We start from the raw sequence: 26,862 nt of genomic DNA on the forward strand, positions 1-26,862 counted from the left end.
ACTCCCGACTGCAGGGCCGAAAGAATCACAGGATCAGTTAGGTTGGAAAAGATCTCTGAGATCATCGAGTCCAACCTATGACTGAACACCACCACCGTGTCAGGTAGACCGTGGCACAAAGTGCCACATCGAATCTTTCCTTAAACGCCTCCAGGGTGACTCCACCACCTTCCTGGACAGCCCATCCCAAAAGAGCTGCTGGGAGGTCACTGAGTGCGTCCCTCGGTACTGAAACCCCACCAGAGCCGTGCTAGCCTTGCCAGCTTGTTTTGCCAACGTTGCCTCCTCGGGAACAATCACTAAATACCCTTTTGCTGTCATCTGTCCTTGACAGTGGAAAACACGAGCTGCTGTTCCTGGTGTAGATTATCCGAGGAGGCACAGCTGTGCAGACCCGGGCAGTGGTTTGTCACGCAAGTGTCACCCCAGCCATCCTCTCTGTGCCGTCCTGGTGAAGGCTCAGCCTGCAGGGAGAAAGAAACAGGCACTGGAGAAATCCTTCTAAACCAGAGGTATCAAGAACAAGCAAGAAACACAAAGGGAAGGCATTGGAAAAAGGGGAATAAAGGGGTGGTACCAGCTGATGGCTTGAGCCTAAAGGAGTTCATGCAAGAAGGAGCTTCCCCTCTCCTTAAAAGATTTTGGCAGTTCACTTCCAGTTGGAGGGATGTGGGCAGGGATGGAGGTCCCCACGGAGGACCACCTATGACTCAGGGGGAGGGCAGTGTAGCAAACCAAAAGGGCCTGGTTTCTCTCACACCCGAGAGAACAGCATGAAGCTGTCAGGAGAGGTTTAGGTTTGATCTTAGGAAAAGGTTTTTCACCCAGAGGGTGGTCGGGCACTGAACAGGCTCCCCAGGGCAGTGGGCACAGCACCAATTCTGCCAAATTGAAGAAGCATTTGGATGACGCTCTCAGGGACAGGGTGGGATTGTTGGGGTGTCCTGTGCAGGGCCAGAAGTTGGACTGGATGATCCCTGTGGGCACTTCCAACTGAAGATATTCTATGATTCTATGATTCCCCGACCTGCAGGAGGGCAGCACTACTTTGTGTAATGGAACACTGTGAGGAGATCCTTGAGACCATTCTCAAGCTAAAAAGCAGTCTAAGTGTGTCAGCACAGCACTGTGATAGTCCTGACGAGGGGCAGAGCTAATTAGCCAAGGCCCAGGATCACATTAACATGGATTCTCAGATGGCTGAGATGAACCTCCCAAAGTCTCTGGAGTCCCTGTTGACTACAGCCACTACATACAAAGACAAAGCGAGGGCAGGAGGGAAGATAGAGGTAAAATGAGTTGCTGAAGGTCAAATATTAGATCAGGAGAGAAGAGAAATCAGACCCTACAGTTCCTCACCCCTCCAGTACTTTCTCCTCTCAGCTGTAACAAAACCCCAGAACAACAACGGGATTTAGCTGCTGCTGACACAGGAGCTTCCTGTGTTCCAGGGAAAAATTCTGTATTTTGGTATAGGACCAAATGCACATGGAAAAAAAAACCCTCTTTACTAGCATGGCCCCACAGTTCAGTGACAGACAGTGACACACAAGATATCACCAGACGACTTAAAGGGAAATGAAATATGTGCCCTGTCATATTAGAAAAAGGCCCCACAAAGGTACAGCCCCAGTCTTTTGTTGTAAGTTGATAAAGACAGAAAACTGCCATTTGCTGCTAAGTGACTCCTAATGATTAAACAACCTTTCTTCTCTCACCCCCTCGGGGCAATTAGAGATAATATAAGAAAGATTTTGCACATTGTTTAGCTTACATGGGCATCTGGTCCTTCTGCATTTCAGTAGCCTTGAACATTAAAAAAAAACACAATAGATAAAGAAAACCAGTCCTATCTTATCGGAGACCTGGAGAAGTTTAACTCTGTCAGAGTACACAGGATTAACCAAGTCCTTACAGCTCTTTTATTGCTTCCATCTTGATTAACAGTCATATTCGTCACAGCTTTGTGTTATCCTCTGTAAACTGAGCTGTTCCTTACTGACACTGTTTCAACCACGAAACACAACTCCAGCAGTTGCATCTGGCTTCTGTAGCTGTTCTGATCCTGGGCAATGGAGACACAACAGAGGCACATGCTGAGAAAAGATATGTACAGGTTTTCAGCCAAAATTTAAAACCAATATTACTAGAAGTCTTGTGTGAGTAGGGAAAAGGGTGCTCTTTTCAAAGGAAAATGCAGCGGTCTTGGCCTAACTCAGAAGCCTTCCTGCTGCTGAGACGTCACCTAATCCCACGGCACTAAGCAGTTTCTTCATCTGCTTTTGCTCAAGGGGATAAAAGCACAATTCCCCCAAAGTAACCTGCTCCAAAGTCTCTGGAAACAACAAAAAGTTTGGTCTCAACTCAGCTTATGGTTGGCTTATGGTTGAATCCAGCACTTGTTCTGGGGTTAATTCCTGCTCCACTCTTCCCGGTGGAAGAAAACCAAGAAGGGTTCAGTCTGTTTGGAAAGAATGTGATTTCCTTAAGAATGTGGCTTTGGGCCTTGTAGGAAGAAGCCAGCTGAGGATGCTTTCACCTGTAGTGCTGGAGCAGGCTTTTGACTGAAATCTGTATCAGCAGGGAACATTCAGTGTAAACACACCGTGAATAACAGAGGATGTACAGGTATGCTGAGGCAAAAACCACTCAGGCTCTGTTCCCAACTGCACTTGTAACATCGCTAGTTTGCATTTTAGGGAGAACAGGGAGCTTATAAATGTGCTGCAACATCCAGCTTTTGGATATCAGCTGCCAGAGTGCAATAGAATACCCAGTCAGGTACCTCGTCCTTCTATTTATAGCCTGGAGAGTGTCAGACACTTCCCAAGGACGAGTGGAAACTCCCACCTGCCAAGCAGAGAGACCTGTGAGAAGAAAACATCAAAGAAGGGATGTATTAGACTTGCTTTGCATAGCCAGTGTGTAGGTGTTTCCATCAGCTCGGGATCCTGGGCCCACACATCTGGGGTTTTGGAGTCTGTCAGGACTCTTTGAAGGATCAGAGCAAGGACAACAATTCCTGTTTAACACCGTGGGTGTCAGGGTTGCATCTGATGTTTGTTATATGTGCTGATCTAGGTGGCAGAGAAATACCCAGGAAAGGGAAGACTCTCTCCAAACCCATCCAGGTGAGAGTCCAAATGTCTCTCTACCTGCTTGGACCGTGTCTTCCTCCAGGCTGAGGCACTGAGGGTTTGCTGGGTGGTTACCTCACACTCCTGGTAAAAATGGGCTGCAGCAAAAAAATAAACCTCAAAGAACAGAGCAAGAGGCTTAACTGTGTTTCCTATTTGTTGTAAGAGAGGAATTTCACTTCTATTCACCCTTACAATTTGTTTTGGTTTTTAAACTAGTGACCATTTCAGACGAAAAGCAGAAGTGGGGACAGCAGCCAATACATCACAATGATTCTGCTGTTCAATCCTTGATTGAGAGGTTATCAATAAAATTTGACAGGAGAACACTCTGTGCCCTCTGCAGCATCACAGTTTGCCTACAGAGGATTTTCTTTGACTCCATGCAAGTGGCTGTGGGCTACAGCTTTATAATTCCATTTGCCTGAACTTTCACCAAAAGTACATTCAGAAAATGTAATTATTTCAGGGTTAAATTTGGGGATAGGTTTCCCTCCACCTTCCATACTGATTTTCATTTGTGCAAGAGTGGGAAGAATCACCCTCACAAAGAACAATATCCCATGTGAAGGAATGAAGAGCAGAAAGAACAAGTTAGCAGATTGCCACATAATGATCTCCTCAGTACAAAATGTATCTGGTAATGACAATTATATTGCCAAGGAACAGAGAAACTCAAATTGGTTCTCAAAGCTTCGATGGCTAAAATGTGGGGATATTATCATAAAATCATCAGGTCTGTATGAGAATGAGGGGTTTAACCTTCCAGGCATGTCTAATAGCTGCACAGGATAATGAGTTCATAAATTCATATCGCTTGTTTACCTCTAATTAATGCTATTATGTTTATTCCTCTTAGCACAATATTTCTCTTAACACAATAAAATCAGTAGCAGTTGGGAATTTGGGTGAAAAACACCTGATTAACGTGTTTTATCTTAAAGCAACATTGCAATACTTTAAAATCTTGGCATTACCCAAACACATCGAGACCCGTGCGGTGACCTAAATATTGTCAGTGAAAGGTGTCACTGCAGCACGTTAAGGAAACCCATTCTGGCTGTAACTTACCTGGCTCAGGTAACACCTGCAAAGCTGCACAGCAAACCCTGAGCCTGCCAAGGACCTGAAGCAGATACTCGGGTTGCCTGGAAGGGCACACAGATGTGTTATCGCTGACGTTGTTATTTGAGCTCGTGAGATTAAGCCCAGGCTGTACCTCAGCTTCCTAAATTCAGCATCGACATCCACGTGAGTGGAAAGTAGCAAATGTGCCAGTTTGGATGCTCAGAGGAGCAAACAAGTGAAGCTCAGCATGAAGATGGAGGTATGCAGTAAGAAAAAAATGATTTGGGGTTGGAAGGACACTCCTAAACTTGCTTTTTCCCTAGAACTTGTGTTTCAGCACGGCTCTCATCACGGGACTATATCGTGATATAAGGTAGAACTTCTGAATGACCTCAAATTTTACTGCCATGGGGGAAAAAGGGGAGTAACAAAAATCAACAAACATGAAGTCTGCATTGAATTGGAGTCTGGACAGTCTCTAAATCTGAGCTCCTGTAGTTCTGTTGTTTAATTGGATCTTTTGCAAGCCATTGGGAAACCTGGCAGCATTCAGTAAACTCCACGCTGATTTTTTATTATCTATAGCAAATAAATGATTGTAGGATTAGCATTGGTCAACGTCTGTGACTGTGCTGTAACCTTTGTCAGTCTGTACAGAAACAGGGGGTGACATTTCTCCAACTGCTGCAGCCTGGGATGTGCAGAGACACTGACTTTCCAGTAATCACTGCCGTGGGGAAACGGCTCTGTGCTCTGACAGAATGGCCTTTAATCCATTTACTGCTGTACTAAAATCGTGTTTATAGGCAGAATTACTGATATATTTCTGTAACTCCAGGCGGAGGTCCCGCATTTTCAGGCTGTTGGAAGGGCATGGCTGTCCTCTGGCGCTGACCATCGCTCCTGCTGCTCAGCAGTTTCCCGTTTGCCAGCACTTCTTTTATCCCAACGCCGTCCACATTTTTGCAGTGCCACCAAGCGGATGGTTCCCCCGTTAGCATTTTAGTTTCACACGTTATCATTTTAAAACAAACGCAGAACTGTCCAGTAGCTGAGTGGTGATAAGCACAACCCACCCCAGCGAAGCTGCAGGGTCAGTACGATGTGGTACGGGAGGAAATTAAAGGGTCTTTAATGAAAACCCTTTAATAATGTGTTTGTGATGCTTTGAGGCCTGTGGAAACCTGTCTCTGGCTCCTCAGGAGGCAGCACAGCACGGTCACTGAGGTGTGGACATGGACCTTCTGGGCTCCTCAGTGCGAGAAAGACGTGGAACTCCTGGAGTGGGACCAGGGGAGGGCAATGAGGATGATTAAAGGACTGGAGCCTCTCTTAGGAGGAAAGGCTGAGGGAGCTGGGCCTGTTCAGCCTTGAGATGACTGAGGGGACCTCATCAACAAGTATAAATATCTAAAGAATGGATGCCAGAAGATGGACCAGGCTCTGCTCTGTGGTGCCAAGTAATAAAAGAGGCAATGGGCAGAAACTGATGCACTGGAAGTTATACCTGAACATGAGGAAGAACTTTATCGTGTCGGTGGCCAAGCACTGAACACACTGCCCAGAGAGGGTGTAGAGTCTCCCCCACTGGAGATATTCCAGAACCGTTTGGACACAACCCCGTGCCTTGTGTCTGGGATGACCCTGCTTGAGCAGGGAGGGGGGGGGGACCAGACGACCCACTGCGGTCCCTTCCAGCCTCACCCGGTCTGTGATTCTGTGGGTGACGGGAAGGCAGCACGAGGTCTGGGGGCTCATCACACCGTCCCCGGGTCGCAGTGGGGAGTGAGGGCTCCGTGACCCGGACCACCGCCAGGTGACCTCTGGGGCCAGGTAATCCCCGTAGCCAGGTAACCCCCGGGTATAGGGAACCACCAAGGCACAGGGAACCCGCGAAATCAGCTGCCCCCCGCCGCCATCTTGGCGTGCCCCTCCCTGCACCGGGCGGGCCCTCAAGGCCAGGCCTCGCCCCCGCGCGCTCAGCGTCTTCACCTCCCTCACCCCGCCAGCCAATGAGCGGCAAGCGAGGGCGGGGAAACGCTGGGAGCAGCCAATGAAAATTAAAAGGCAGCCATCGGGGGGCCAATAAGCGTCCCGCTTCGGGATTTGGGTGCTGCCCGTCAACGGCCGATTGGAGGTCGCGGGCGGGCGGGCGGGCCGGGAGTGGCCAATGAGCGTTGGCGGGTGAGATTTGAAAGCGAGGCGGGGCGGCGCGCGCAGGGGCTGAGGGCTGTGCAGGTAATGGAGGGGACGGGGCGGGACGGAATCCAGGGGGTCTCGGGGGGATTTGGGGGCCCTAAAAGGACTTTAAAGCCCTGGGAATGGGCTTCGTGACGGGACCCGCGGCGGGGGGGCGTCGTGCCTGAGGAGGGGGCTGTGGTGGCGGTGCCTCCCCGGTGAGCTGGGCTGGGAACGCCCTGGGGCGCTGAGGGGACAGTCCTGTTGGCGACCCCTCACAGCGGGGTCTGGGGGTGCCCGGCAACTCGTCCCGACCCCCGGAGTCCGTCCCGAAACCGCNTGCCTTGTGCTCTGGGATGACCCTGCTTGAGCAGGGAGGGGGGGGGGACCAGACGACCCACTGCGGTCCCTTCCAGCCTCACCCGGTCTGTGATTCTGTGGGTGACGGGAAGGCAGCACGAGGTCTGGGGGCTCATCACACCGTCCCCGGGTCGCAGTGGGGAGTGAGGGCTCCGTGACCCGGACCACCGCCAGGTGACCTCTGGGGCCAGGTAATCCCCGTAGCCAGGTAACCCCCGGGTATAGGGAACCACCAAGGCACAGGGAACCCGCGAAATCAGCTGCCCCCCGCCGCCATCTTGGCGTGCCCCTCCCTGCACCGGGCGGGCCCTCAAGGCCAGGCCTCGCCCCCGCGCGCTCAGCGTCTTCACCTCCCTCACCCCGCCAGCCAATGAGCGGCAAGCGAGGGCGGGGAAACGCTGGGAGCAGCCAATGAAAATTAAAAGGCAGCCATCGGGGGGCCAATAAGCGTCCCGCTTCGGGATTTGGGTGCTGCCCGTCAACGGCCGATTGGAGGTCGCGGGCGGGCGGGCGGGCCGGGAGTGGCCAATGAGCGTTGGCGGGTGAGATTTGAAAGCGAGGCGGGGCGGCGCGCGCAGGGGCTGAGGGCTGTGCAGGTAATGGAGGGGACGGGGCGGGACGGAATCCAGGGGGTCTCGGGGGGATTTGGGGGCCCTAAAAGGACTTTAAAGCCCTGGGAATGGGCTTCGTGACGGGACCCGCGGCGGGGGGGCGTCGTGCCTGAGGAGGGGGCTGTGGTGGCGGTGCCTCCCCGGTGAGCTGGGCTGGGAACGCCCTGGGGCGCTGAGGGGACAGTCCTGTTGGCGACCCCTCACAGCGGGGTCTGGGGGTGCCCGGCAACTCGTCCCGACCCCCGGAGTCCGTCCCGAAACCGCCGAGTCCAGGCCTTATTCAGCGTTAAACTTGCTGCGATTAAACATAGCGGTGTTTGCTCTGCCTGCTCTGATTTCTCGCTGTTCGCTTTAAAAGTACAAACTGAGCACCTGAATGTTTTTATATCTATTATTACTATCCAGTTATTATTGCCGTTTAGTTCTTGTGGTGTTGCTGGTCAAAAGCAGCTCTTTTCCCTCGCTTTTATTTTTAAAAATAAATTTTCAGTTTTAGTGTTCGGTAGTTATATGTTAGTCACTCTACAAATCTTTTGTATAAGCCTTCTGTCCCATTCCCGATAACGGTCTTTATTTGAATTTATGCCAATTTAAATCCCAACTAATCTTCTAGGCTCCAGTTTGGGCGAGGTACCACACAGGAACAGTGACCTGGAGAGAAGAGACAGGTATGTTTGTTCTAAATATAACTAAGATATTGAGCACGTCGTGCATTTTTAATGAGAGATCATTGGTAACTTCCTGCATTGCTTTTACTGACTTGAGAAGTGAGTTGGCAATACCTTTGTGGGAAGCTCTCTCTGTGCCTCTGCTTATGTTATATTTGCCTTCTTCAAGTTTTGGTTTAATTTTTATGCAGGATTTCTTACTGAGGTGTAGATCAGTTGTTCATGATGGACTTCAAGAAATCCCCTATACCCATTGTCAAGGCTGATCTTTTCAGTCCAGTTCACTGATCATTCCTTTAGTTTAATCAGAGCTTGCTGTCTTGAAATGAAGAACCTCAGTAAATGACCAGTTTATCAATAAATTAGTAACTGTTGGGTATTTAGTTTAGCTCTATCACCCTGCTTACTGTAGAGCTGTTTCCTGGAAGTGGTGGAAGATGAGATGTCTGAAAGACCCTGCTTGAGGTGGAAGACCCTCAACGAGACAGGGTTCAGTGGGATGCAGGGGATGATAGAATCCCAGAAGGGTTTGGGTTGGAAGGGACCTTAAAGCCAACCCCCTTAAAGTTCCAACCCCCTCCCATGGGCAGGGACATCTTCCACTATCCCAGGTTGCTCCAAGCCCCATCCAGCCTCGCCTGGAACAATTCCAGGGATTGGGCAGCCACAGATTCTCTGGGAAACACATGTCGGGGCCTCTCCACCCTCAGAGCAAACATTTTTTTCCTATTATCCCATATAACCCTCCCTTCTCCCTTATCCAAAGCCCCTCTCCAGCTCTCCTGCAGCCCTTTTAGGTACTATTAGCACAGCATATACAAACCAACTGATATTTGCCTTAAGTCTCCCTCAGGTTAAAAAAGTAGGGAGAAATCCTGCTTGAAATAACCACTATTGTATTGCAGTTGCATCCTGGAAACTCAGTTGGGGAATGGTGCCAAGTGCTCTGATGCAGGACAAAAATTCCTTGCCATCAGATAGGGTGTAATCCAAATGCTCAGTGGCAACTTCCAAGCTGCTTCCAAGTATTGTCCTACAGCCTTGTCATGGTCATCTTCTCCCTCATCTCCTTAACGTGGAAAACAGCTGTGGTGAGAACAGACCTGCTGGCCAATCCCAGGCAGGGCTGCAGTGTCCCCTCCTAATTTTGTGTCAGACTTGTTGACCACTCAACAACCGAAGTAGCCCCTGGAATTAATAAAATAACGAGAAATTACTGAAAGGGTCGTTGCTGAAATTATAATCTGGGTGTTTTTCTGGTACACGTACAGAAACAAAGAACTTGGGGCTTTGCCCGTAACGTGCAAACTTTTATGAAAAAGAAAAGAAAACGTGAGAGTTTTTCCCTAATCAGTGTGATCTTTCTCTCAGGTCCTCAGGATGGCTGCTACCTCCCAGTTTGCCAGTCGATACAAGAGGGATTTGAGCACGGAAGCCCTGAGAGCCAAAGTTGCCCGCAGGAGATCGACCCTTCAGAAGGAGAACAGGCACAAGCAGTTTGAGAAGGGCCGGCAGTTCGGGCTGGCAGATCTCAATGTTCAGCCCTCCAAAGAGAAGGGAGTTGCTGAACTCAAGGAAACAAGGGAAACATGCTCCCAAGAGAGCAGCAGCGTAAAACAAAGTAAAGGCTCGTTATAGACCTTTGTTAAAAATGTCTTTAAGTCAATTTAATAACATTATCAAACAGACCTAGTTGCAGTCAACATTTTAATTTGAAGAAAAGGTTTAAGATTTAAAACCCCGTGACTACCAGTCCTTCTAACTGTTAAAATCAGGAAAATAAAATCTTGATACAGGTGTATCCTCTTCCCTGCTCTGGTGGTGCGAGTGAGGTTTGTTCTGATTTGGCTGGAGCAGCTAAAGGAAAAATGCATTTTGCTCTTACTACTCAGTGGGAAGTCTCTTAATGATTGCTTTGTCCTTCAAGATGTGAAAAGCTCCGACCTAAAATCTCATCTAACGTACAACTGGTGTCTGTCATGTCCTTGAAGCGTGCTTAGAAATGGGCAATTGTACGTTATAATTATATATACAATTAGTGATGGGTAAATGCATAGCATAATTTTTTTTATTTTAAAAATCTCTAGGTTTTGACAGCTCATCTTTCCCCTCAGAAAATGGGGCCTGCATATATACTGAATTTTGCCTCCCTGGCTCTCCTGAATGCTTGTGTTCTAAGAAATTAAGTTAATCTTTAAAAAAGTTAACAGATTTCTTTGGAAATATTTTTACCTTCGATATTTTGATAGCAGAAGATTATTGGGGGATAGTCCCTTATTGGTAGATAAGTGCAGTTTGTATTTAATAATATCAAGTATGAAATTTAATAAATTTATCTTTAATAAATTTCGACTTTAAGTGGATATCAATTTTTCAGGTAGGCGTAAAATTCAAGTTTGGCATCATCTTAAGATTTTACTATTTCATATCATTTCTGTTTCATTTATTGTCAGCCAGAGACAGACTTCAGTATCCGAAGCTGACTTAAAGTTCAAAAAATTCAGAGATTCCAGAGAGTTTTCTGCTCTTTGATTTAAGATGTTCCTCTTCCAGCTTGGAAAAATTTACCACAAGTCCCTGACTTGCTTATTGTTGGCTCAAAAATACCTTCCTGGTTTTAAGACACGTCTGTCTTCCCTCTTTGCTCCAGAGCAACCTGTAAGTGCAGCCACCAAGAGGATGAACGAGCGCAGGGAGATGCTCCAGCGCTACAAAGAACAGAAGGAGCTTCGGAAGCTGGTGGAGCAGAGGGAGAAAGCCAAGAAGGGGGTGTTCAAAGTTGGGTTGTACAAACCAGCTGCACCTGGATTTCTTGCACCTGCACCTGAGGATCCAGCGGTAGCAAAGCCAAAAGAGAAGGTAAGAAGAGTAATATTTAATGTCGGAGTTAATTGCATCTGTAAACTCTACCAGAATTTCTGTTTGTGTATAAAATCTATGTGCTATTCCAAATAAACAGTTTATTTTGAAAATGCTTCGCTGATATTTCCGTTACGAGAAGGAACAACGAAGGAGTCATTTGGCTCATTTTTTTGAAACAAAACTGGAAATACTACTAGTGATATGTGGATTTTTGTATTTATGACTCTGTTCAGTTCAAAAACTGGAATGATTCATCCACAAATGAAACAACTAATTTATTTTAGAACTAGTAACTTGCTCCTCTCTAGTCCACTTGACTTTGAAAATTTTTCAGGTTACATACTTGACCCATTTTGCATGGACGTGTTGTTTTTCCACATTTATGCCTCTTGCTCACTCTCACAGTGATGAGAGGGAAAAGGAGTATATTAACCCTTGTTTCCCTGGGGATGTTTCCAGGCAGCTCCTGCTTTCTCTGGAAGGATGACACGATCAAGGGCCAAGATCCAAGAAGGAAAATCTCTGATACCAACTCTGATACCAACAGCACCTAAGTCCTCTACGGTTTGATTTTTTTATATATGTATATATAAACCTCAGTGAATAACTTTAGAGAGAAGGATGCCATTTCAGACCACAACTCAGGGCTGTATCTTTACAAGTTCTGGATCAGTTTTTCAATCAAATTTTTCAAGATACTGTAGCCAGCAAGGGCTGCAAATGTGTAGAGGTGGTGGTGAGACTGAAGTTACAGACTTTGGTTTTGGCTTGGGGAACCCAGTGCAATCCCCCTTGAATGCACAAACTGTCACGAATGCAGATTGTAAGAATCAGTTAATTCTTCACACATGCCAGCACTAAAGTAATTTTTATTTTTACTGTGAAGCATGGCAGTCCCTTGTGCTATTAATTTTATAAAAAAAAAGTAGGTTCTGCCGAGGAATTTCACCAGCAGGAATCTGTAAAAGAAGCTGCATTTTGAATCTTGCCTTACAAAACTTCAGTGTATTTGAAGGAATTCCAGTCATAACTTTACAAAGGGACAACTGAGTTAATATTGATTTATTTTTTTTTAAATTGATTTTTGAAACACAATGTGTACTGAGATGTGGCAGTAATTGGCACCTCATCTCATCATAAATATTTTAAATATTTTTCTTCATTCTTTTTCTGACAATTTCTTAACTAGTTGGATAATGGATTTTAACACATGTCTAAACCAATCTGGTTTAGTTATCAATAGTGTCTCTTTGCCTTTTAAAGCCCTCTGTGCCAAATTATTTGACTTTCTGTTTTACTGTGAGCTAGAACGGAGACATGAGGAAGGAAATTGGGCTGCTGAATTTCTGGAAATCTGATATTTCATGAAGGAATGTTGGGGTTTTTTTTTCCTTGCAGGTCAGTGCCCACGGGCAGAGCGCGCGCCCCGCGCAAGCAGGACGTAAACAGATGGGTACAGCCAAAGGGGCTGAGAAAGAGAAAGGTATGGAAGAAGCATGATCCCTACATCTGAGCCTGTGAAAGGGTGCTGCTGGTTTGGTTTTGGGTGTAGGAAGTGAGGAGTTTTCGAGGATGGCCATTCTTACCAGCTGTGACAAGCTGGCAGATCATCCAGGGATCTCGTGTGCTTGTTGCCTCCATAGGCTGGGGGAAATGGAATGCAGGGTACTGGCATTCCTGGTTACTGATTATTCACCCCAGGAGAGGGAAAAGAAACAGGTCAGTGGGCAGGACTGCATGACTGCCAGCTGCCTTAGCTCCTGGAGCTGTGCAGAGCTTTCTGTTTGCCTCTGAGAGGAATATCACAGGTAGCAACTGCTGCTGTCACAGAAGAGCAAGAGACTTCATCTGGAAAGATGAAAAGTAGCTGACACAAGGAAAGCACTGACATAAGAATACCACCTTGATATTGTGGATAGCCTGAAAAATAGCTGTTTGTATGAGCTGTAAATATTTTCACTAAGATCTGTCTTCTGTCTGTACTGAAGACAGATGCATCTGTACAGTGATGTCAGATCTCTCAGAGAAAATACTTGTGTAATTCAGCGTTGGAAAAGGTTTGGAAAAGGAAAAGGTTTGGAAAAGGACAGCCTGCTGGTAAAGCACATCAGCATAAGATGATGGAGCCTGGAGCCCAAACTGCTCGTGCACACCAGGGCTGAGTGAATGTGATTGTCTTCTTCAAAAAATGACAAGTACAATCTTACATTTTCGTATTTTGAAACAGTCCTTTCTGTATCTGTCACTTTCTGTGTGACAATTAAATATATTTCTTAAGGAAAGAACAGCTAAAAAAATCCATGCCACCTTTAGGGGAGTAGCTTTGATTAGAAATTCTTCCTCACAGCCCAGTGATGTCTGTGCCTTAAGTAGATACAGCCAAGTCATGTGGAATATTGATGTTAATGCAAGACATTCACTAATTCAGAGTGAAATGACTTTCACATCATTGATCTAATTAAGTCAGCAAGCAGCAGACCTTTATTTAAATAAATTTCAGTAGTGCCTTCAGTGAACACTGAAAAGATCTATTATCACTGTTTGTTATAACAATTAAAATGTTTAAATTTGGAAAAATTGTCATCCACTAGAATTGATTATTCCTTTTGTGCTGAATTGAGGATATGCAATATATGTATTTAATGAGATGATCTTTAATGTCTCTTCCAACTCAAACCATTCTGTGATTCTATGAAACACCAGTATAAAAACGTTTGTGAAGTGAATGTTTGATAAATCAAATATTATAATTACTTATCTGGTAATTTTTTTCCCCAACTTGTCATTTTAGCTTCTGCAGAATGGCAGCTGGACATTAAAGACATGAATAACAGTAACCAAGTGGGGCTACTGGATTTCAGGCAGATGCAGGAAGGCAGAGTATGGAATAAAGAGCCCCCATGAAATTTTTCTGTGCAGGAAAATGCTGTCATTTTTATAGGCTATTAAAAACAGTACTAAAATACAAAGATGAAAATTATTAAGATGGGTAATATGGTGCATGAACTTCTCATATTTTATAAAGTATTTCAGAGGCAATTAGTCTTAAGAATGCTTTGTTAGCTTACATTAAATTCTGACTTTGGAAATGTGTCGTATAATAGCCAGGGCATCACTTTGTTACACTGATGGTTTGCTTAAGCTTCCAGCTGTGCAAATAACCATGGCAAAGTTATTGTTCTAGACAGCTTCATCTGTACAACAGGGATGGCATTGACTCTGATTGCAGGGAACGTGGAGAAGGACAAAAACCCCCAGCCCTGCTCGTTCTGGCAAACCAGTGCAACTGATAATTGCTTGTGCACTTTTCTGATTTCTTCAAAATTTGAACTTTCAGTTATTACTTGAGTGCAGCTTCCTGAAATCTCTGGAATTATTGTCTCTTGCAGTGTTGCAGACTGCAGCCCAGCCAGCCTCAAATGTGAGGATCACCAGAGCAGCTGCCTCTGCAGCCAGGCAGGTGCTGAAACCAACAGCTACTGCTGCTGCTGCAGGTAAGTGAGGCAGTGAGTTGTGTGGCTCAACTGTACTTAGGCTGGGCCTAAATCATGCCAAATTGTCATGTAAGAGAAGGACTGAACAGTCTATCACTTACACTGTCATCTGGAACTCTCTTCCAATATTTCAACCAAGATGTTGAAACCAGCATTGGACAGTTTCCCATAAAATCCATCCATCAGTGTCCACATGGTAATTACAGACCCACAGAACAAAGCCAGAACTGGTCAAGATTTGCCACTTTGGTGTATTGCTGTTTATGGACATATGATTATCAAATGTGGGATCAGGAACAGATACCTCTGGGTGAGATGAGAGCCTTTGTTCCTCAGGTCAGGAATTGCTCTTTGTCCATGTTTACCTGTTTACTAGAATTTAATTCACCGACAGAAATCCACATAGAATTTAAAAATCTGAACTTGAATTGACCTGACATTCTCTCTTCAGCCTTTAAGGAAATAAAGTGACTTTTATATTTAGTATATGACAACATCTAAAGACTAATGACTTAATAAATCTGTTTGCCTTTCTTGATGATGCATCTCTTACTATACTTTTAAATCCTAGGCCAGATTTTCTTTTGAATGAACTTTTGCAATGTTCTTTCTTCCCTCCAGCCACCTCCCACTTAAGAAGAAAAGCAATCTCTCCCTGTCTTTAGCAATTGGATTTTAATGGCAGTCTTTTGGTGGAAGATTTACCTTAATCAGGTGCCTTTTTGACCTCTGGGAGTTTCTCTTGTTCTAGGTAACCAGTCACAGAGAAAGACAACAAATGTAGGGAAGCAGAAGCAAGCTGTCAGACCTGATACCACGAAGGTAGGTTGTTTAATATCTGAAATGGAAAAGCAGTAAAACTGATTTAAGAGCCAATAACAGTCAGTGTCACTGTAGCTGAAATAAATATTCAATCATAGATGTAATAAATTCACTAATAAGCTAGATTTTGGGAAGAAGCTGTATGTATTTATACTGCCATATTTTGAAAATTAAGCTCAAATTTAGTGCTTATATAGAATTATAGAATACCATGAGTTGGGAGGGACACACAGGGATCATCAGAGTCCATCTCCTGGCCCTGCACAGCACAATACAAGAATCCCACCATGTACATGGATGTGATTGATGAATGACTTGACTACTAATCAAGATCTGGACAATGATTTAAAATAGACAAGAAGTTCTTACATGGCATATCTCACATTCGATGTTTTAACTAGTAAAAAAAAAAAAAAGACTCTCTTGCTGATTTAATCAAGCAGTTGTGAATTTTGTGCAGTTGATTCCTTTTTGAAGCATGCCTTGAATCTTTTCCATCTTGGGTAACAATCTGAGACTCTAGAAGCTAAGAAATAAACACATTTTTAGGTTTTGAACCACCAAAAAATAAAGCTGAAAATGCTATTCTCTGCCAGGAAGACAAGATTTATAACTCAAGGTAGTCATTGTGGTTCCTGGTGTCATCACTATGACAATGTTTCTGCCTCTATCAGTGATTTTTCTCCTTTGCACTCCACTGTTCCCTCTCACACATCCCATCTCTGTTCCTGTTTCCATAACTGCACCTGTGTGTGCTCTAGTGTTCTCTTGAAATTGTGCAATCACACACAAACAGGAGGTAAGAGCACTTATCTCTTCCTTAGACAAGTACCTCTTCCCAGGCAGGAGTCCCTGCCAGTTGGTAAACTGTTGCTGTAACCACGAAGTCATCGCTTTTGAAAAAGTGTGTTCAAAGTAGAATTCAAGGTTTAAATTCCTACCAGGGGGTCACCGAAGTAAAACAAGACTTTCAATGGATTGAAGATGCCTATTTTCTTCAAAAACAGTCGAAGTTCTTTTGGCTGGTTGGGGCTACCAGTCTCTCAGTTGGGTATCTCAGAAGTGTGTTCTGTGTGACTGTCTGTCCACACATCTCATAAGAATGTGGATTCAACTTACTGTTTAATTTTTTTCTCCTCTAATGACATTCTGTGGTCCCAACTGCACTTGTCTTGGGCTGCATTCCTCAGCTATCAGCCTATTTCACCTTGTTTTTCAGCCTTTGGATTGCAGTATGTGGGTAAAGTGTGATTATTCAACAGGCTAGTTGTATTTGGAGCCAGTAATTCTCCTCTTGAGGAGTTTATCACCTTAAAGCATTTTTTCTAGCAGTGGGAGCAAGCATTTGCTAATTGTAATTATTGTTTTGGTAGGTGAGGTTGTTCTGCTTTAGCCCCTTGAGTGGATTGTTGCATTCCTTGTAGAGAAGTGCTACTCCTGCCTCTAGAATGATTTGCAGGTGTCAAAAATGTTGGTAAATCTTCACTTCTGTAGAGGTGTGCTGTTGTAGAAGGTGACCTACCTGAAACTGTTCCCTTCCTGATGGGTTTCAGACAGTCATGTTATAATTCATGTTATAATTTCCTATAGCAAACGATTGATGTGATAATTTAATATGTCTATTTAATCTGTTACAGGTAATTCCTTCTAAACATGAAGTGGAGAAAAATGCTCAGGTGGATCCAGGGGTGAAAGGTCCTGCAGCTGATTCCAAACATTCAACACCAGTAGAACTGGAGCAAGAACAAACCTCAGTGGAAAACAACAATTCTGCTCCAGGGAGACCCAAAACGTGCTCTTTTGCACCCGGGAACTTTGTGTTTCAGCCACCGAGCGAATTAGCGAACTACAAAGTTAAACCCATGACTCCTTCAAGTGCAAAGGCTTTTTTGACACCCACTGCTTTCTGGAGTTTCTCAAAATCTCCAGTGTAAGATTTTTTTTCTTCCTAAGGGGCCTAAAATGCAAGTGAACCTCTCTGTGTTTTGACACAAGAAAAGATTTGTGTGAGAGTCACTGTGGAACAAGCTGTTGTGGGGTTTAGCACCTGATCATCGTGGTTGGTCTCACTGATTAAATGTGGACTTAGTACAGCAGCAAATATGGATATAATCCTTAATTCTGTCCATACTGTAGAAGCAGCTATCAAGGACTCTGCCCTATATCCCTCTGCACAGATTTATTAATTTTAATAAGATTTGCTGGAGTTCTCTAGTGTTGGGTGGAGGATTGCCTTCTAAACTGCATTTCAGTGGATTTGGCCATATTTGATACGAGCTTCTCAAGGTGTCTTAGCTCTAAATGTACTTTTGTTCCTTTGCAGCAAAAAAAATGAAAAATCCAGTGAAACTAAAGCACAAAAGCCTAATTTAAGAAGTCGAATTCTACCTTCTTTTAGAGGCATTCAAGAACAGCAAATGGCCACAAGTTCGGAAGGAGAAGAAGGTAGGGAAGCTCACGCTTAGTTTTTTGTTCCAATGTTTTTAATTATCACTGGATTCTGAATAAATTCCTTCCTTATTTTTCAGCAGGTGAATCAGATGAGAAAACTTCCACTCAGAGATCAAAGGAAACAACTCCTGTCTCAGCAGCACTTGAAGGGAAGTCAGATGATACAGGAGAGCAAGAGCACGATGTGCCCTATTTCAGGTTTGGGTTCACTTGTTTCACTTCCCTGATGTCCATTTGAAGGTCCTTAACACGAGTGAGGAGACAGCTTGTAAAAGATCAGCTTAATTTAGTGGTGATGGGTGTCTGTCAGCAGTGACCTGAGCAGGCACACATTCCTGTCTTCCCTTTTGTACTGTTAGTGCAAGGGAAGAATAGAAAATTCTGGAGACTTAACACCTTGTCCAAAGGAACACGAGCTTGAAAGCAGTAAAAAAGAAATTACCTCTGAGCCAGTCAGCAAAATAAAGCAATCTAATGACTTCTGCTCAAAGACTGTGGCTTCTCTGAAAGCAAAAGGATAGTCACCATTAACAGCCACAAGTCAGGAAGTTCTCCAAGACGTTGTTTTTTCTGTATCCCTTTATTTTCAGAAACATTCTTCGGACTCAGACAGAGAGGCTGCTCTCTCAGTGCCTCCAGTGGGATGGAAACCTCGAGCTGGACATTCCAGAGGATGGTAAGAGGGGGCTGCAATAGGCCCTAAAAGAGGTGTTGTGGGAACTGAAGGGGACAGAGGGAAGTACATGTGTCTGTTACTTGATAAATAGCACTGTCTGCAGCACTTAATAAAAGCTGTATTGGATAAAGTTTAGAGCTGTGTCTGCCTCGAGACAAAAAGTCATGGTCTGCTACTGCTAAAATTTGTGTAGCACTTGATGTGATGGTGACTGATGACGTGAACAAAGTGCATATCAAAACAGTTGTTCTGTTGTCAGTTTGGAGTGTATTTAAGTGCATGAACTCTAACCAAGCTGTTTTATTTTTTTTTTAAATAAGATTAGTTTTTAACGCAGAATAAGTGCCCTTATCTGGGAAAATGAAGGTGACTCGTTATTGCTTAGAGATTTTTTTGAAAGAAGCAAGTTTAGACCAGGTCAGTGGGTAGGGGTGCTCCATCTGAATTATATTGCAGGTTTGCAATAGAGGAACACAGTTCAAACAACAAACAAATTCCAGACTCTTCAAATATTCGGTTTAAATCAATTGTGAAATGAGGGATTATTCCAAGATGCTCTTTTTTTTTTTTTTTCCTGTTGCTAAAGCTAAAGACCTGATTCACACCACAATTGGTCAGACAAGACTGCTGATAGAAGAAAGGTTCAAACAGTTTGAAGGGCTGGTTGATAATTGTGAATTTAAACAAGGTGAAAAAGAAACAAAGTGTACAGACCTGGATGGATTTTGGGATATGATTAATTTTCAGGTATGTACTTGCATGTTGACCCACTAGAATAAAACTGATGGGGTTATTTACAAACCATGGATTGAAACTATTTTAATAGTTTGTTTTTTATTAGATAATAGATTTTTTTTTTATTTTTTAATGTAAAAAATGCAGATCCTTGTTTAACACTTTCTGACAATGAATAATAGCAGTTGGTCTACTCTGATTTATGATTCATGGACCAGTTCTTTTGTTGTGTCTTCTTGTGGCCTGTGTATCTTGTCTGTCTCTGGAATGAAGGTGTGTAGCCAAATTTTATTCTGGTTTGGAATGAGGCTACAGCCAATGTCTATCGGGACCAAAAGCTGGGAGATTTTGGAAAATTCCTGGAGCTCACCTGAAAAGTAGGGGTTCCATGCTTCAGTATGAGAATAATGCAGAAACTACAAGGACCCTATTTAGGGGTGAGCTTAGGTGGTAGAAAACCTTCATCTCTTTTCCTCTGTTGATGCCTTCGTTGGTTTCAGAATGAAATATAATATTCTAAATTATCAAAAGGGCTCTCAACAGTATTTGTAAATCAGCATTCAACAAAGGAATTTCTAATTAAATGCAAAGATGGATTTGTTATGGTCCTGGTCATAGCTTTTGAATTCCCTGCGGAAAGATTTGATCTTCTTCTTCAGAGATATGTGAGATATTGTTTCCTGCAGAATGGAAACTGTGCTTGTTGGGACAAAGACTATTGTGCAATGTGTTCTTTTGCTTTCTTTAAATGTGACCATTGTCAAGGGGCTTGGGTTCAGGGTGAAACCAGGGTGTAAACCAGAACCAGCTCCTTCATTTTAGATCTTAAACCAAACAATTCTAGACTTCCCCTACGAACCTTCAAGCTACAGAAATGAGACCAGGCTTGCCTTCCAAACTGAAGGTTGTGTGGGTGGTGTGACCTTCATGTCAGCTGTAGGAGAACAGTTAATACTTCCTATCAGTTGGTGGCTTAATTGACTTCTGTGTTTAAATCAAAAGTACTTGAATGCATTAACTGTGCTCGAAACTCTGATCTGATTTTATGAAGCACTGTTCTGCTGCAAGCCTGGTAAGTCTTGAACATGAAACCTGGACTTTTTCTGGGCTTTCCAATAGATTGAAGATGTGAATAAAAAATTTGATAATCTGAAGAAGCTTCAAGACAACGAGTGGCAGCCACTTGATGTCCCAAGCCAAGCAGTTGTCAAGGTATGAATAGCCCCTAAAGCACGTCTTGTAGGGCTTCTTTAGATGTTAAAGTTCAAATATTCAGTGAGATCCCTCTCAGGAGGCACCTTTCTCCCTTGCATCTCCCACATGCACTTGTGTCAGTTGGTGTTTGTAGTGCTAGTTTCCCCTTTTGGCTGGGAAGATTGGAACTAAGAATTAACAATGACTTTTTTTGAGTCATTAGATTCTATGCTACTAAGATAAACCTGGTAAATTTAGGATATAAACCTACCCTTACACTTTATCTGGGCCACTGGCATTGACACTGACTTAACTGAAAAGGAAACCACATGGAAATTTGGGAGTGACTGCAAGTTTTAAGCAGGGAATGCTAAATTATCATGGTGTCCCAGCCAGCCAACACCATGGGTGGCTTTAAACTGCTACTTCTCTAAGCACAAATGGATCTGACACAATCCAAAATAAGTTATTGCTTATTGCAAAATGAGTTGTTTTATCTGCTCTTTGGTTTGCAATATTTAATTGCTTCTGGCTGAAGCAAGTTACATTTGCATTGCCTAAACTCTGTCCAGTTCCTGGACATTGCTTAATTGATCATAAAAGTGATACAAAGGCTGATAAGAAACTCCAGGCATGGGAGACTGGAGGGATTGTGGTCTGTGGGAGCTGCCCTCAAATGCCAGAACCCTACAGGTGGTACAAAACAAAAATTCCCTTGAAAAACTGAATGCCAGGAAAGACTTCACTGCCTGCCTGGAATCTGTCCCGTGGCTGCATTATGTCCCTGCCACTAGGAGTCCCTGCATCCCAGTGTTTCCAATATCTTACTGGATTTGTTGGGAACAAAAGTCATATTGGGTGTTTCTGAACTGCAGACTCAGTTTGAAAAAAAATTCTCAATATTGTCATCACAGACTAACCTTAACAGCTGGTTGGCAGTCCAAGAGAGTCTGGAGATGAGCAGAGACCTCGATGCATAGAATTGTTGAGGTTGGAAAAGCCCTCTAAGACCATCAAGTCCAGCTGTTCCCCCAGCACTGCCAAGGCCACCACTGACCCCAAGCGCCACATCCACACGGCTTTTAAATCCCTGCAGGGATGGGGACTCCACCCCTGCCTGGGCAGCTGTGCCAGGGCTGGACAACCCTTTCAGTGAAGAAATTTTTCCCAATATCCAATCTAAACCTCCCCTGGTGCAAATTAAGCCCAGTTCCTCTCATCCTGTCACTTGTTACGTGGGTGAAGAAACCAACCCCCTGCCCGGCTCCACCCTCCTGTCGGGGAGTTGTGGAGAGCAAAAGGCCCCCCCTGAGCCTCCTTTTTCCAGGTGCTCTCTGTGGGACCAGCAGCTCTGCAGGTGTTCATGTGTAATTGCTTCTATCCAAAGCTTCCAGGTGTGACCTGGCCTTTCTTACCCTTCCAGAAAAAGGCTGTTCCAGGTGGAGTGCCTAAAGCAAAGCTGGAAGCAGCTGCAAGAGCTGCTGCCCGGAGCCGCCTGGCTTCTGTAAAGGCAGCCATGAGGGAGAAAATGAAGTGTGAGGGAGCTGCTGATGGTGCACATCAGGAGACACTGCCCCAAGCAGAAAAAGTGGTTTTTGAAGCGGGATTTTTCAGAGTTGAAAGCCCTGTGAAAAACTTTTCAGGTGGGTGAAACTTAATCGTGATTTCTGTGACCTGAAAGTGCTGAAGAGGGTTTAATGCATTTCACTGGGGAGAGGAATTGGGCTGTTTATGCTGGATACAAGTCCAGGGTGGACAGAGGATTTCCAGTGCTGGATACAGTATTTCAACCAGTGACTAATTACATCAGGGCCCCAAAGTAAATTGTTGTACATGAATGTGCTGATTTGAGTGATTATGGCAGCATGAAATCCCTGCTTAGACAGAGGGGTGAAATAGCTGGTTCATTTTTTTTCCAGCATAAGTTTAATAATGAAATTCTAATCTCAGTGTTGCCAGGTTCAGCTGACAAACCTCCTCATCAAAGTCAGTGCCAGCTGATGTCCTCTAATTGTAAGACAGGAATTGGGATCTTTTATGTTTAACTAAACCTCTTGCAGTGCTGTCTTCAGAGCTGCAAATAAAGTCTTCCCATAATCTTTGTTCATGGTTAACAAGATTGTAACATAATCCAGTTTGCTATAAAAGCTGTTTAATAGTTGGGGGGGTTTAACAGGTGCTCAAAATAAAACTTCATTTTAAGTATCTTATTGACATCTATGTGCAGCCAGGCTCCTTGGGAGCCATTCTGCTTCTCTCCCATTTCTAGTTCATAATTTGACTTTAAATTCCCCCTTTATTTATTTTGTGCAGATCCCCCTTCTCATCAGACAACTAACAATTTTTTTTTTTTTGTGTACCTCTTGTCAGTAGAGAACTCCTGAAATCTTTGAGCAACACTGGGTTTAAGCAAACTCCAGCAGAGAATCTGTTATAAACATCAGTTCTGAATCTTTGCCTTTCTAATTCTATTAAAATTATCAAATTTGAAAGGTGGAAGTTAATAATTTCCATTTCTCCTTGCAGGGTATAGAAGATTTCAATATAATATTTGCATAAGACAATTCAGCAAGCAGAAAACAATCGTGTTTCTGTCTAGAATCATAATGATCAGTTCCTTTCAGCTTCGGGAAACTGCTGTAGTAATGAAAAATTAAACACATTTTTCAGGCTTGCTTTCAAAGACCCCTCACAGATCTTCCCAGAGGACTCCTGGAAAACAAACAACTCCAAGATCATCCCGTAGAACTTTGCTTCCAAACACTCCTTCTGCTGCTCTCCGTGACCCTGAGGATGCAACTGCAAAACAAACACCAGAAAATCTGAAAATGGACCAATTTCCCACTGCAAAAACTCCCCCATTGGATAAACTCCCCGACGGTGTTGTTGAACAAAGGTAGGCATGTTAAGGCAGCTTTTAATTAACCTTGTACAAATAATTGTGTAGTTTTGACTGAAAGACACGATATTAATACCCTTTAAATGTTACTCCAATTTGGCAGTGATGAAGGTTGCAAAGTCCTTGTGACTTTTTCCTTCCCCTAAGCAAATATTAAGAGCTTTGCCCAAATGTAATTTTGCTGCTGGGGTAGAAGTTAATTGTTTGCCCAGAAAGTTTGATATAACTCACCAGTGCCAGCCATGCCAGCAGAATTGCAGAACAAATCATAAGGTGGGCAAGTCTAAAGATGATTGAAGGTGATTGATGAAGATGATTGAGAAGAATGAAAATATTTTGGTTTCTCTTCCAGCATTTCCATGGTTGCAGAAGAAGAAGTCTGTCCTGTTGCCAGCAGAGCAGAGGGAAGTGAGGTAAGTCATGCATAGCTCATGTACGTGCTTTAAATACTCTATTATTATCAGCAAAGAAAAAAAGGTCTGTTGATTATCCCCAGACACTTGGATTTCTGATCAAATCCTCACTTAGATATCCTCTGTATTGCTTTGTCCCTCTCAGTATGGACACAGGTAGGGACTGCTGCAGTTTGGGGACCTGCAGTTTGGAGCTGTATTTTGGGAGGTCCTGGCTGCTGCATGAGGACACTTGGCACTGGGCAAGCAACGTGAAGTCCACTGCCTCTGTTCTGGTGTGAATTTTGTAAATGCTTTTGCATTTGGGGACCATGACTAAACACAGCAGCACTCTTGGTCCTCGTGCTGCCACAGCCCAGCACTGGGCTGTTATTCTCTTTAAATTATAGTAAGAACTGTGTTACTGATCCAAGGATCAGAAATCCGTGTCCTGAAATGTCTTGAGGACTTGGTGACATCACCTCTGCTTTAATAGACTTAAAAAAATTTTAAAAAAACAGGAATGCAACCTCCATAGTTTATGTGATACTGTGCCACTCAGTGAAAGCCAGTGCTTTGGAGTTAATCATCCTTTAGTACCTTTCATTGGAAATGGAGTATCTTATTTTTATTTGGTCCTGCTTGGATCTGTGCATGACTGCAGTCATTGCCCCTCCCATCCCCATATATATAATACCTATATATAAAAATCTTGGTCATTGATTTTTTTCTTGTGCCTTTTACTTCATCTTTTCTCTGTCAAATGAGAAGCTGCTTGTTGGTGTTGTCACTCTCTGGGGAGTCATCATTGCTGATAGGTTTTCCTCGAGGAAAAGTCTCACCAGGGAACATCCTCACAATGTTTTTGGCACTCGAAGTTCAGAATCTTCTTTCCTGTGGAAGAGCTTCCTTATACTTTTGAAGGGATTTTTCAGGCTTGGGAAACAGTTCATGTGAAATGGGTCACAGCCTGTGCTTTGTACAGTCCCTGGAGTTAAAACTCTGTTTCTTCTGAATTGTCCATAAAACCTGTAGATTAGATGTGTGGATTTGTTCTGGCATAACAATGACGTGGCTGGGGACAGTGAAAATCCCTGTTTTTCAGGTGCTGGAAAATTCTAGCAGTGAATCCAAAGCAATGGATGGCATGGAAGAGATGGAACTCTCTGCTGCAGAGCAAGGACAAGACGTTGCCATGTGCAGCCCGGAGAAAGATCCCGGCACAGAGACAAACTTTGCTCAGTCTGGAGAACCAAAAATCCATCAAACAGGTGCATTTCTTAGAGCTGCAGAGTGTGGTTTGGGTGGGATTGCTGAGGCCTTATGGTTATTCTAAGGTTTTATGATCATCTAAATATTATCTTTGAAATCACTGTCAGTGTCAGCTTGTTTTATGTGTGCTGTTAGCAAAACCTCCCGTGGTTTCTTTCAAGATGCAGAAAGCAATACTTTTTTTTTTTTTTCCAGCTCTGGCAGCGTCAGACTATCTTCTTTTAAAAAATGAAACATTCTTATTTTTCAGATGTTTCCTGTAGTGATTTGACATCCAGTGACAGGAATCCTTTAGATATGGTAAGTTGACCTTCAAGTTTATTTGACTAAGACAAGCTGCATGTTCCGGTGCTGTTTAACCTTTGCTACAGATTCGGTTACTGCACAAAGAAAATTAAACTCCTAAAGATATTATCAAAGCAATTCATATAACTGGGAACACAAACCACAATCCAGCTGTCTCCCTGCTCACACTGATATATTCCTTATTGCACATGATGAGTGTAGGATGAATCAAGACATTTATAACAGAATAACTTCCGATTCTTATCAGATTGATCCTTTAAATTATGTTTCTTCCAAATTTCCTTGTAGATATTCATTAACATCATGAACAGACTGGTTTTCCTCCACTTTCTTCCTGGATTTTTTCAAGTCTGTCCCAACTTTTTTTTTTTTCTTTAATCACTTTAACATTTAGGGCTGGAAGTGAGATTCAACAGGGAGAAGTGTGCAAAGACTTTCAAAATGTTAATAGAATTTGGATGTAGAATTTCTTGTGAAAAATCCTCTTTAAAATACTGCTTAGTGATTTAAATAAGGAGTGTCTTCAACACAGACCACATGTACTCATTTCTTATGTTATGTCTTGAAATAAGCTTGTAAAATTCCTCATAGCAAAGTCATGGTACTTCCAGTGGTCCAGGATTCTGATTAAGTGTTCCTCAAGCAGTGACTCCACACTCTGATTCCTCCCACAGCCAATGCTGGATACTGAGCTTCCCTTCACTCCAGTGAAGACCAAAGCCCAGAAGTTTGCAGCAGCTGAAGTGTTCAGTGACCTCATTGTGTTTTCTCCTGTTGTCCCCTCTGGGGATAAATGAAGAGTGGCTTAAAATGCAAAATACGTACATTTTATGAGGGAGAAACCCACGGAGGGTATCTGGAACACAGATTGCTACCCTGGAACTGTGTTGGGAGTGAAGGGATACCTGTAGTCATGGATCTGATAACGGGTTTTGCAAGGTTTTATGGTGCAGTTGTTGTACACCAAGCACTGCTGTATGTCGGTAGTGGGCTGTGTTCTGGTGATACTGCTGTATCCAGTGCTTGTAAATTCTGCCTGCAACCCGAAATACTTTTATGTTGGTATCATTTCATGTATTTCCTGTCTCCTTCAGGCTGTAAAACTCCTCACCTCTAAACTTTTATGTCCTGGCTTTACCTCATGATTTGTTGTTATTACAAGGTGTCCACTAGACTGGCTGTGCCTGTGCCCTGTTCCTGATGGGAGGGCACCTTCTGGGGTAAGACCCAGCCTGTTCCCTCCCCAGAGCACTCCTCCATGCTCTGTCCATGCTCTGAGGGTTCTGTTGCACCCTTAGGCTCCAGAGTTTGGTGTGTGAACAGCTGCCTCAGCACCAGCTGTGGCACTGTTGGATTCATGTAATTCTTTCCTGGGGGAAATTTTCCTACTGGCTTTGTAATATTAGAAACTGTCTCAGAACAAGGATTTCATAGTCAGATAATACCTTTTCTTGGCAATGTATTAAAGTGGACATTGTTTATTATTTCCTTTAAGGACACAGTTTTCTATTGAGTATCTTAAGTACCTTCAAGCCAAACTGTATTTTCTCCTTGTTTTTGACATGTTTAAACTCAGCCTCTTCTCTCATCTTGTTCCTTGTGCATTCCCTACCCAGACTGTAACATATTTGTGCATAAGGAGTGTGTCAGTTATACAGACTTTGCATTTTTGGGGGTAGTATTAAAATACCACCAGCTGTTGTATTTTTAACAAATACCTCACTGGTCTTCTTCTTG

General features: G+C 43.7%; 2 protein-coding genes across 4 annotated transcripts in view; one reads left to right on the plus strand and one right to left on the minus strand.

The window, feature by feature from the left end:
* Nucleotides 1-410, minus strand: part of FBXO34 (F-box protein 34) — a 41,893-nt gene extending 41,483 nt beyond the window's left edge. Inside the window, exon 1 of the mRNA XM_017836804.1 lies at nt 308-410. The gene's annotated coding sequence lies outside the window, so the exon portion shown is untranslated. The remainder of the gene's footprint in view (nt 1-307) is intronic.
* Nucleotides 411-6,390: 5,980 nt separating this feature from the next.
* Nucleotides 6,391-26,223, plus strand: DLGAP5 (DLG associated protein 5). Of its 3 annotated transcripts, none has more exons than XM_017836795.1 (20): nt 6,391-6,443; nt 7,975-8,022; nt 9,394-9,643; nt 10,673-10,881; nt 11,344-11,448; nt 12,283-12,367; nt 14,274-14,378; nt 15,130-15,200; nt 16,838-17,130; nt 17,524-17,645; nt 17,729-17,849; nt 18,242-18,327; nt 18,914-19,074; nt 20,182-20,274; nt 21,680-21,899; nt 22,927-23,152; nt 23,508-23,568; nt 24,653-24,818; nt 25,070-25,119; nt 25,800-26,223. In XM_017836795.1, exons 3-20 carry the CDS (start codon nt 9,403-9,405, stop codon nt 25,920-25,922), a joined length of 2,538 nt encoding a protein of 845 aa, XP_017692284.1. In that variant the 5' UTR covers nt 6,391-6,443; nt 7,975-8,022; nt 9,394-9,402; the 3' UTR covers nt 25,923-26,223. The 3 variants fall into 3 exon arrangements, with proteins under 3 accessions (XP_017692284.1, XP_017692286.1, XP_017692285.1); XM_017836797.1 differs by having other exon boundaries at nt 17,732-17,849; XM_017836796.1 differs by lacking the exon at nt 6,391-6,443 and adding an exon at nt 7,240-7,339.
* The last annotated feature ends 639 nt before the right edge of the window (nt 26,224-26,862 follow it).

The sequence above is a fragment of the Lepidothrix coronata genome, unplaced genomic scaffold, assembly GCF_001604755.1.
Source record: "Lepidothrix coronata isolate B3197 unplaced genomic scaffold, Lepidothrix_coronata-1.0 Scaffold284, whole genome shotgun sequence".
NCBI classification, from domain to species: Eukaryota; Metazoa; Chordata; class Aves; order Passeriformes; family Pipridae; genus Lepidothrix; species Lepidothrix coronata.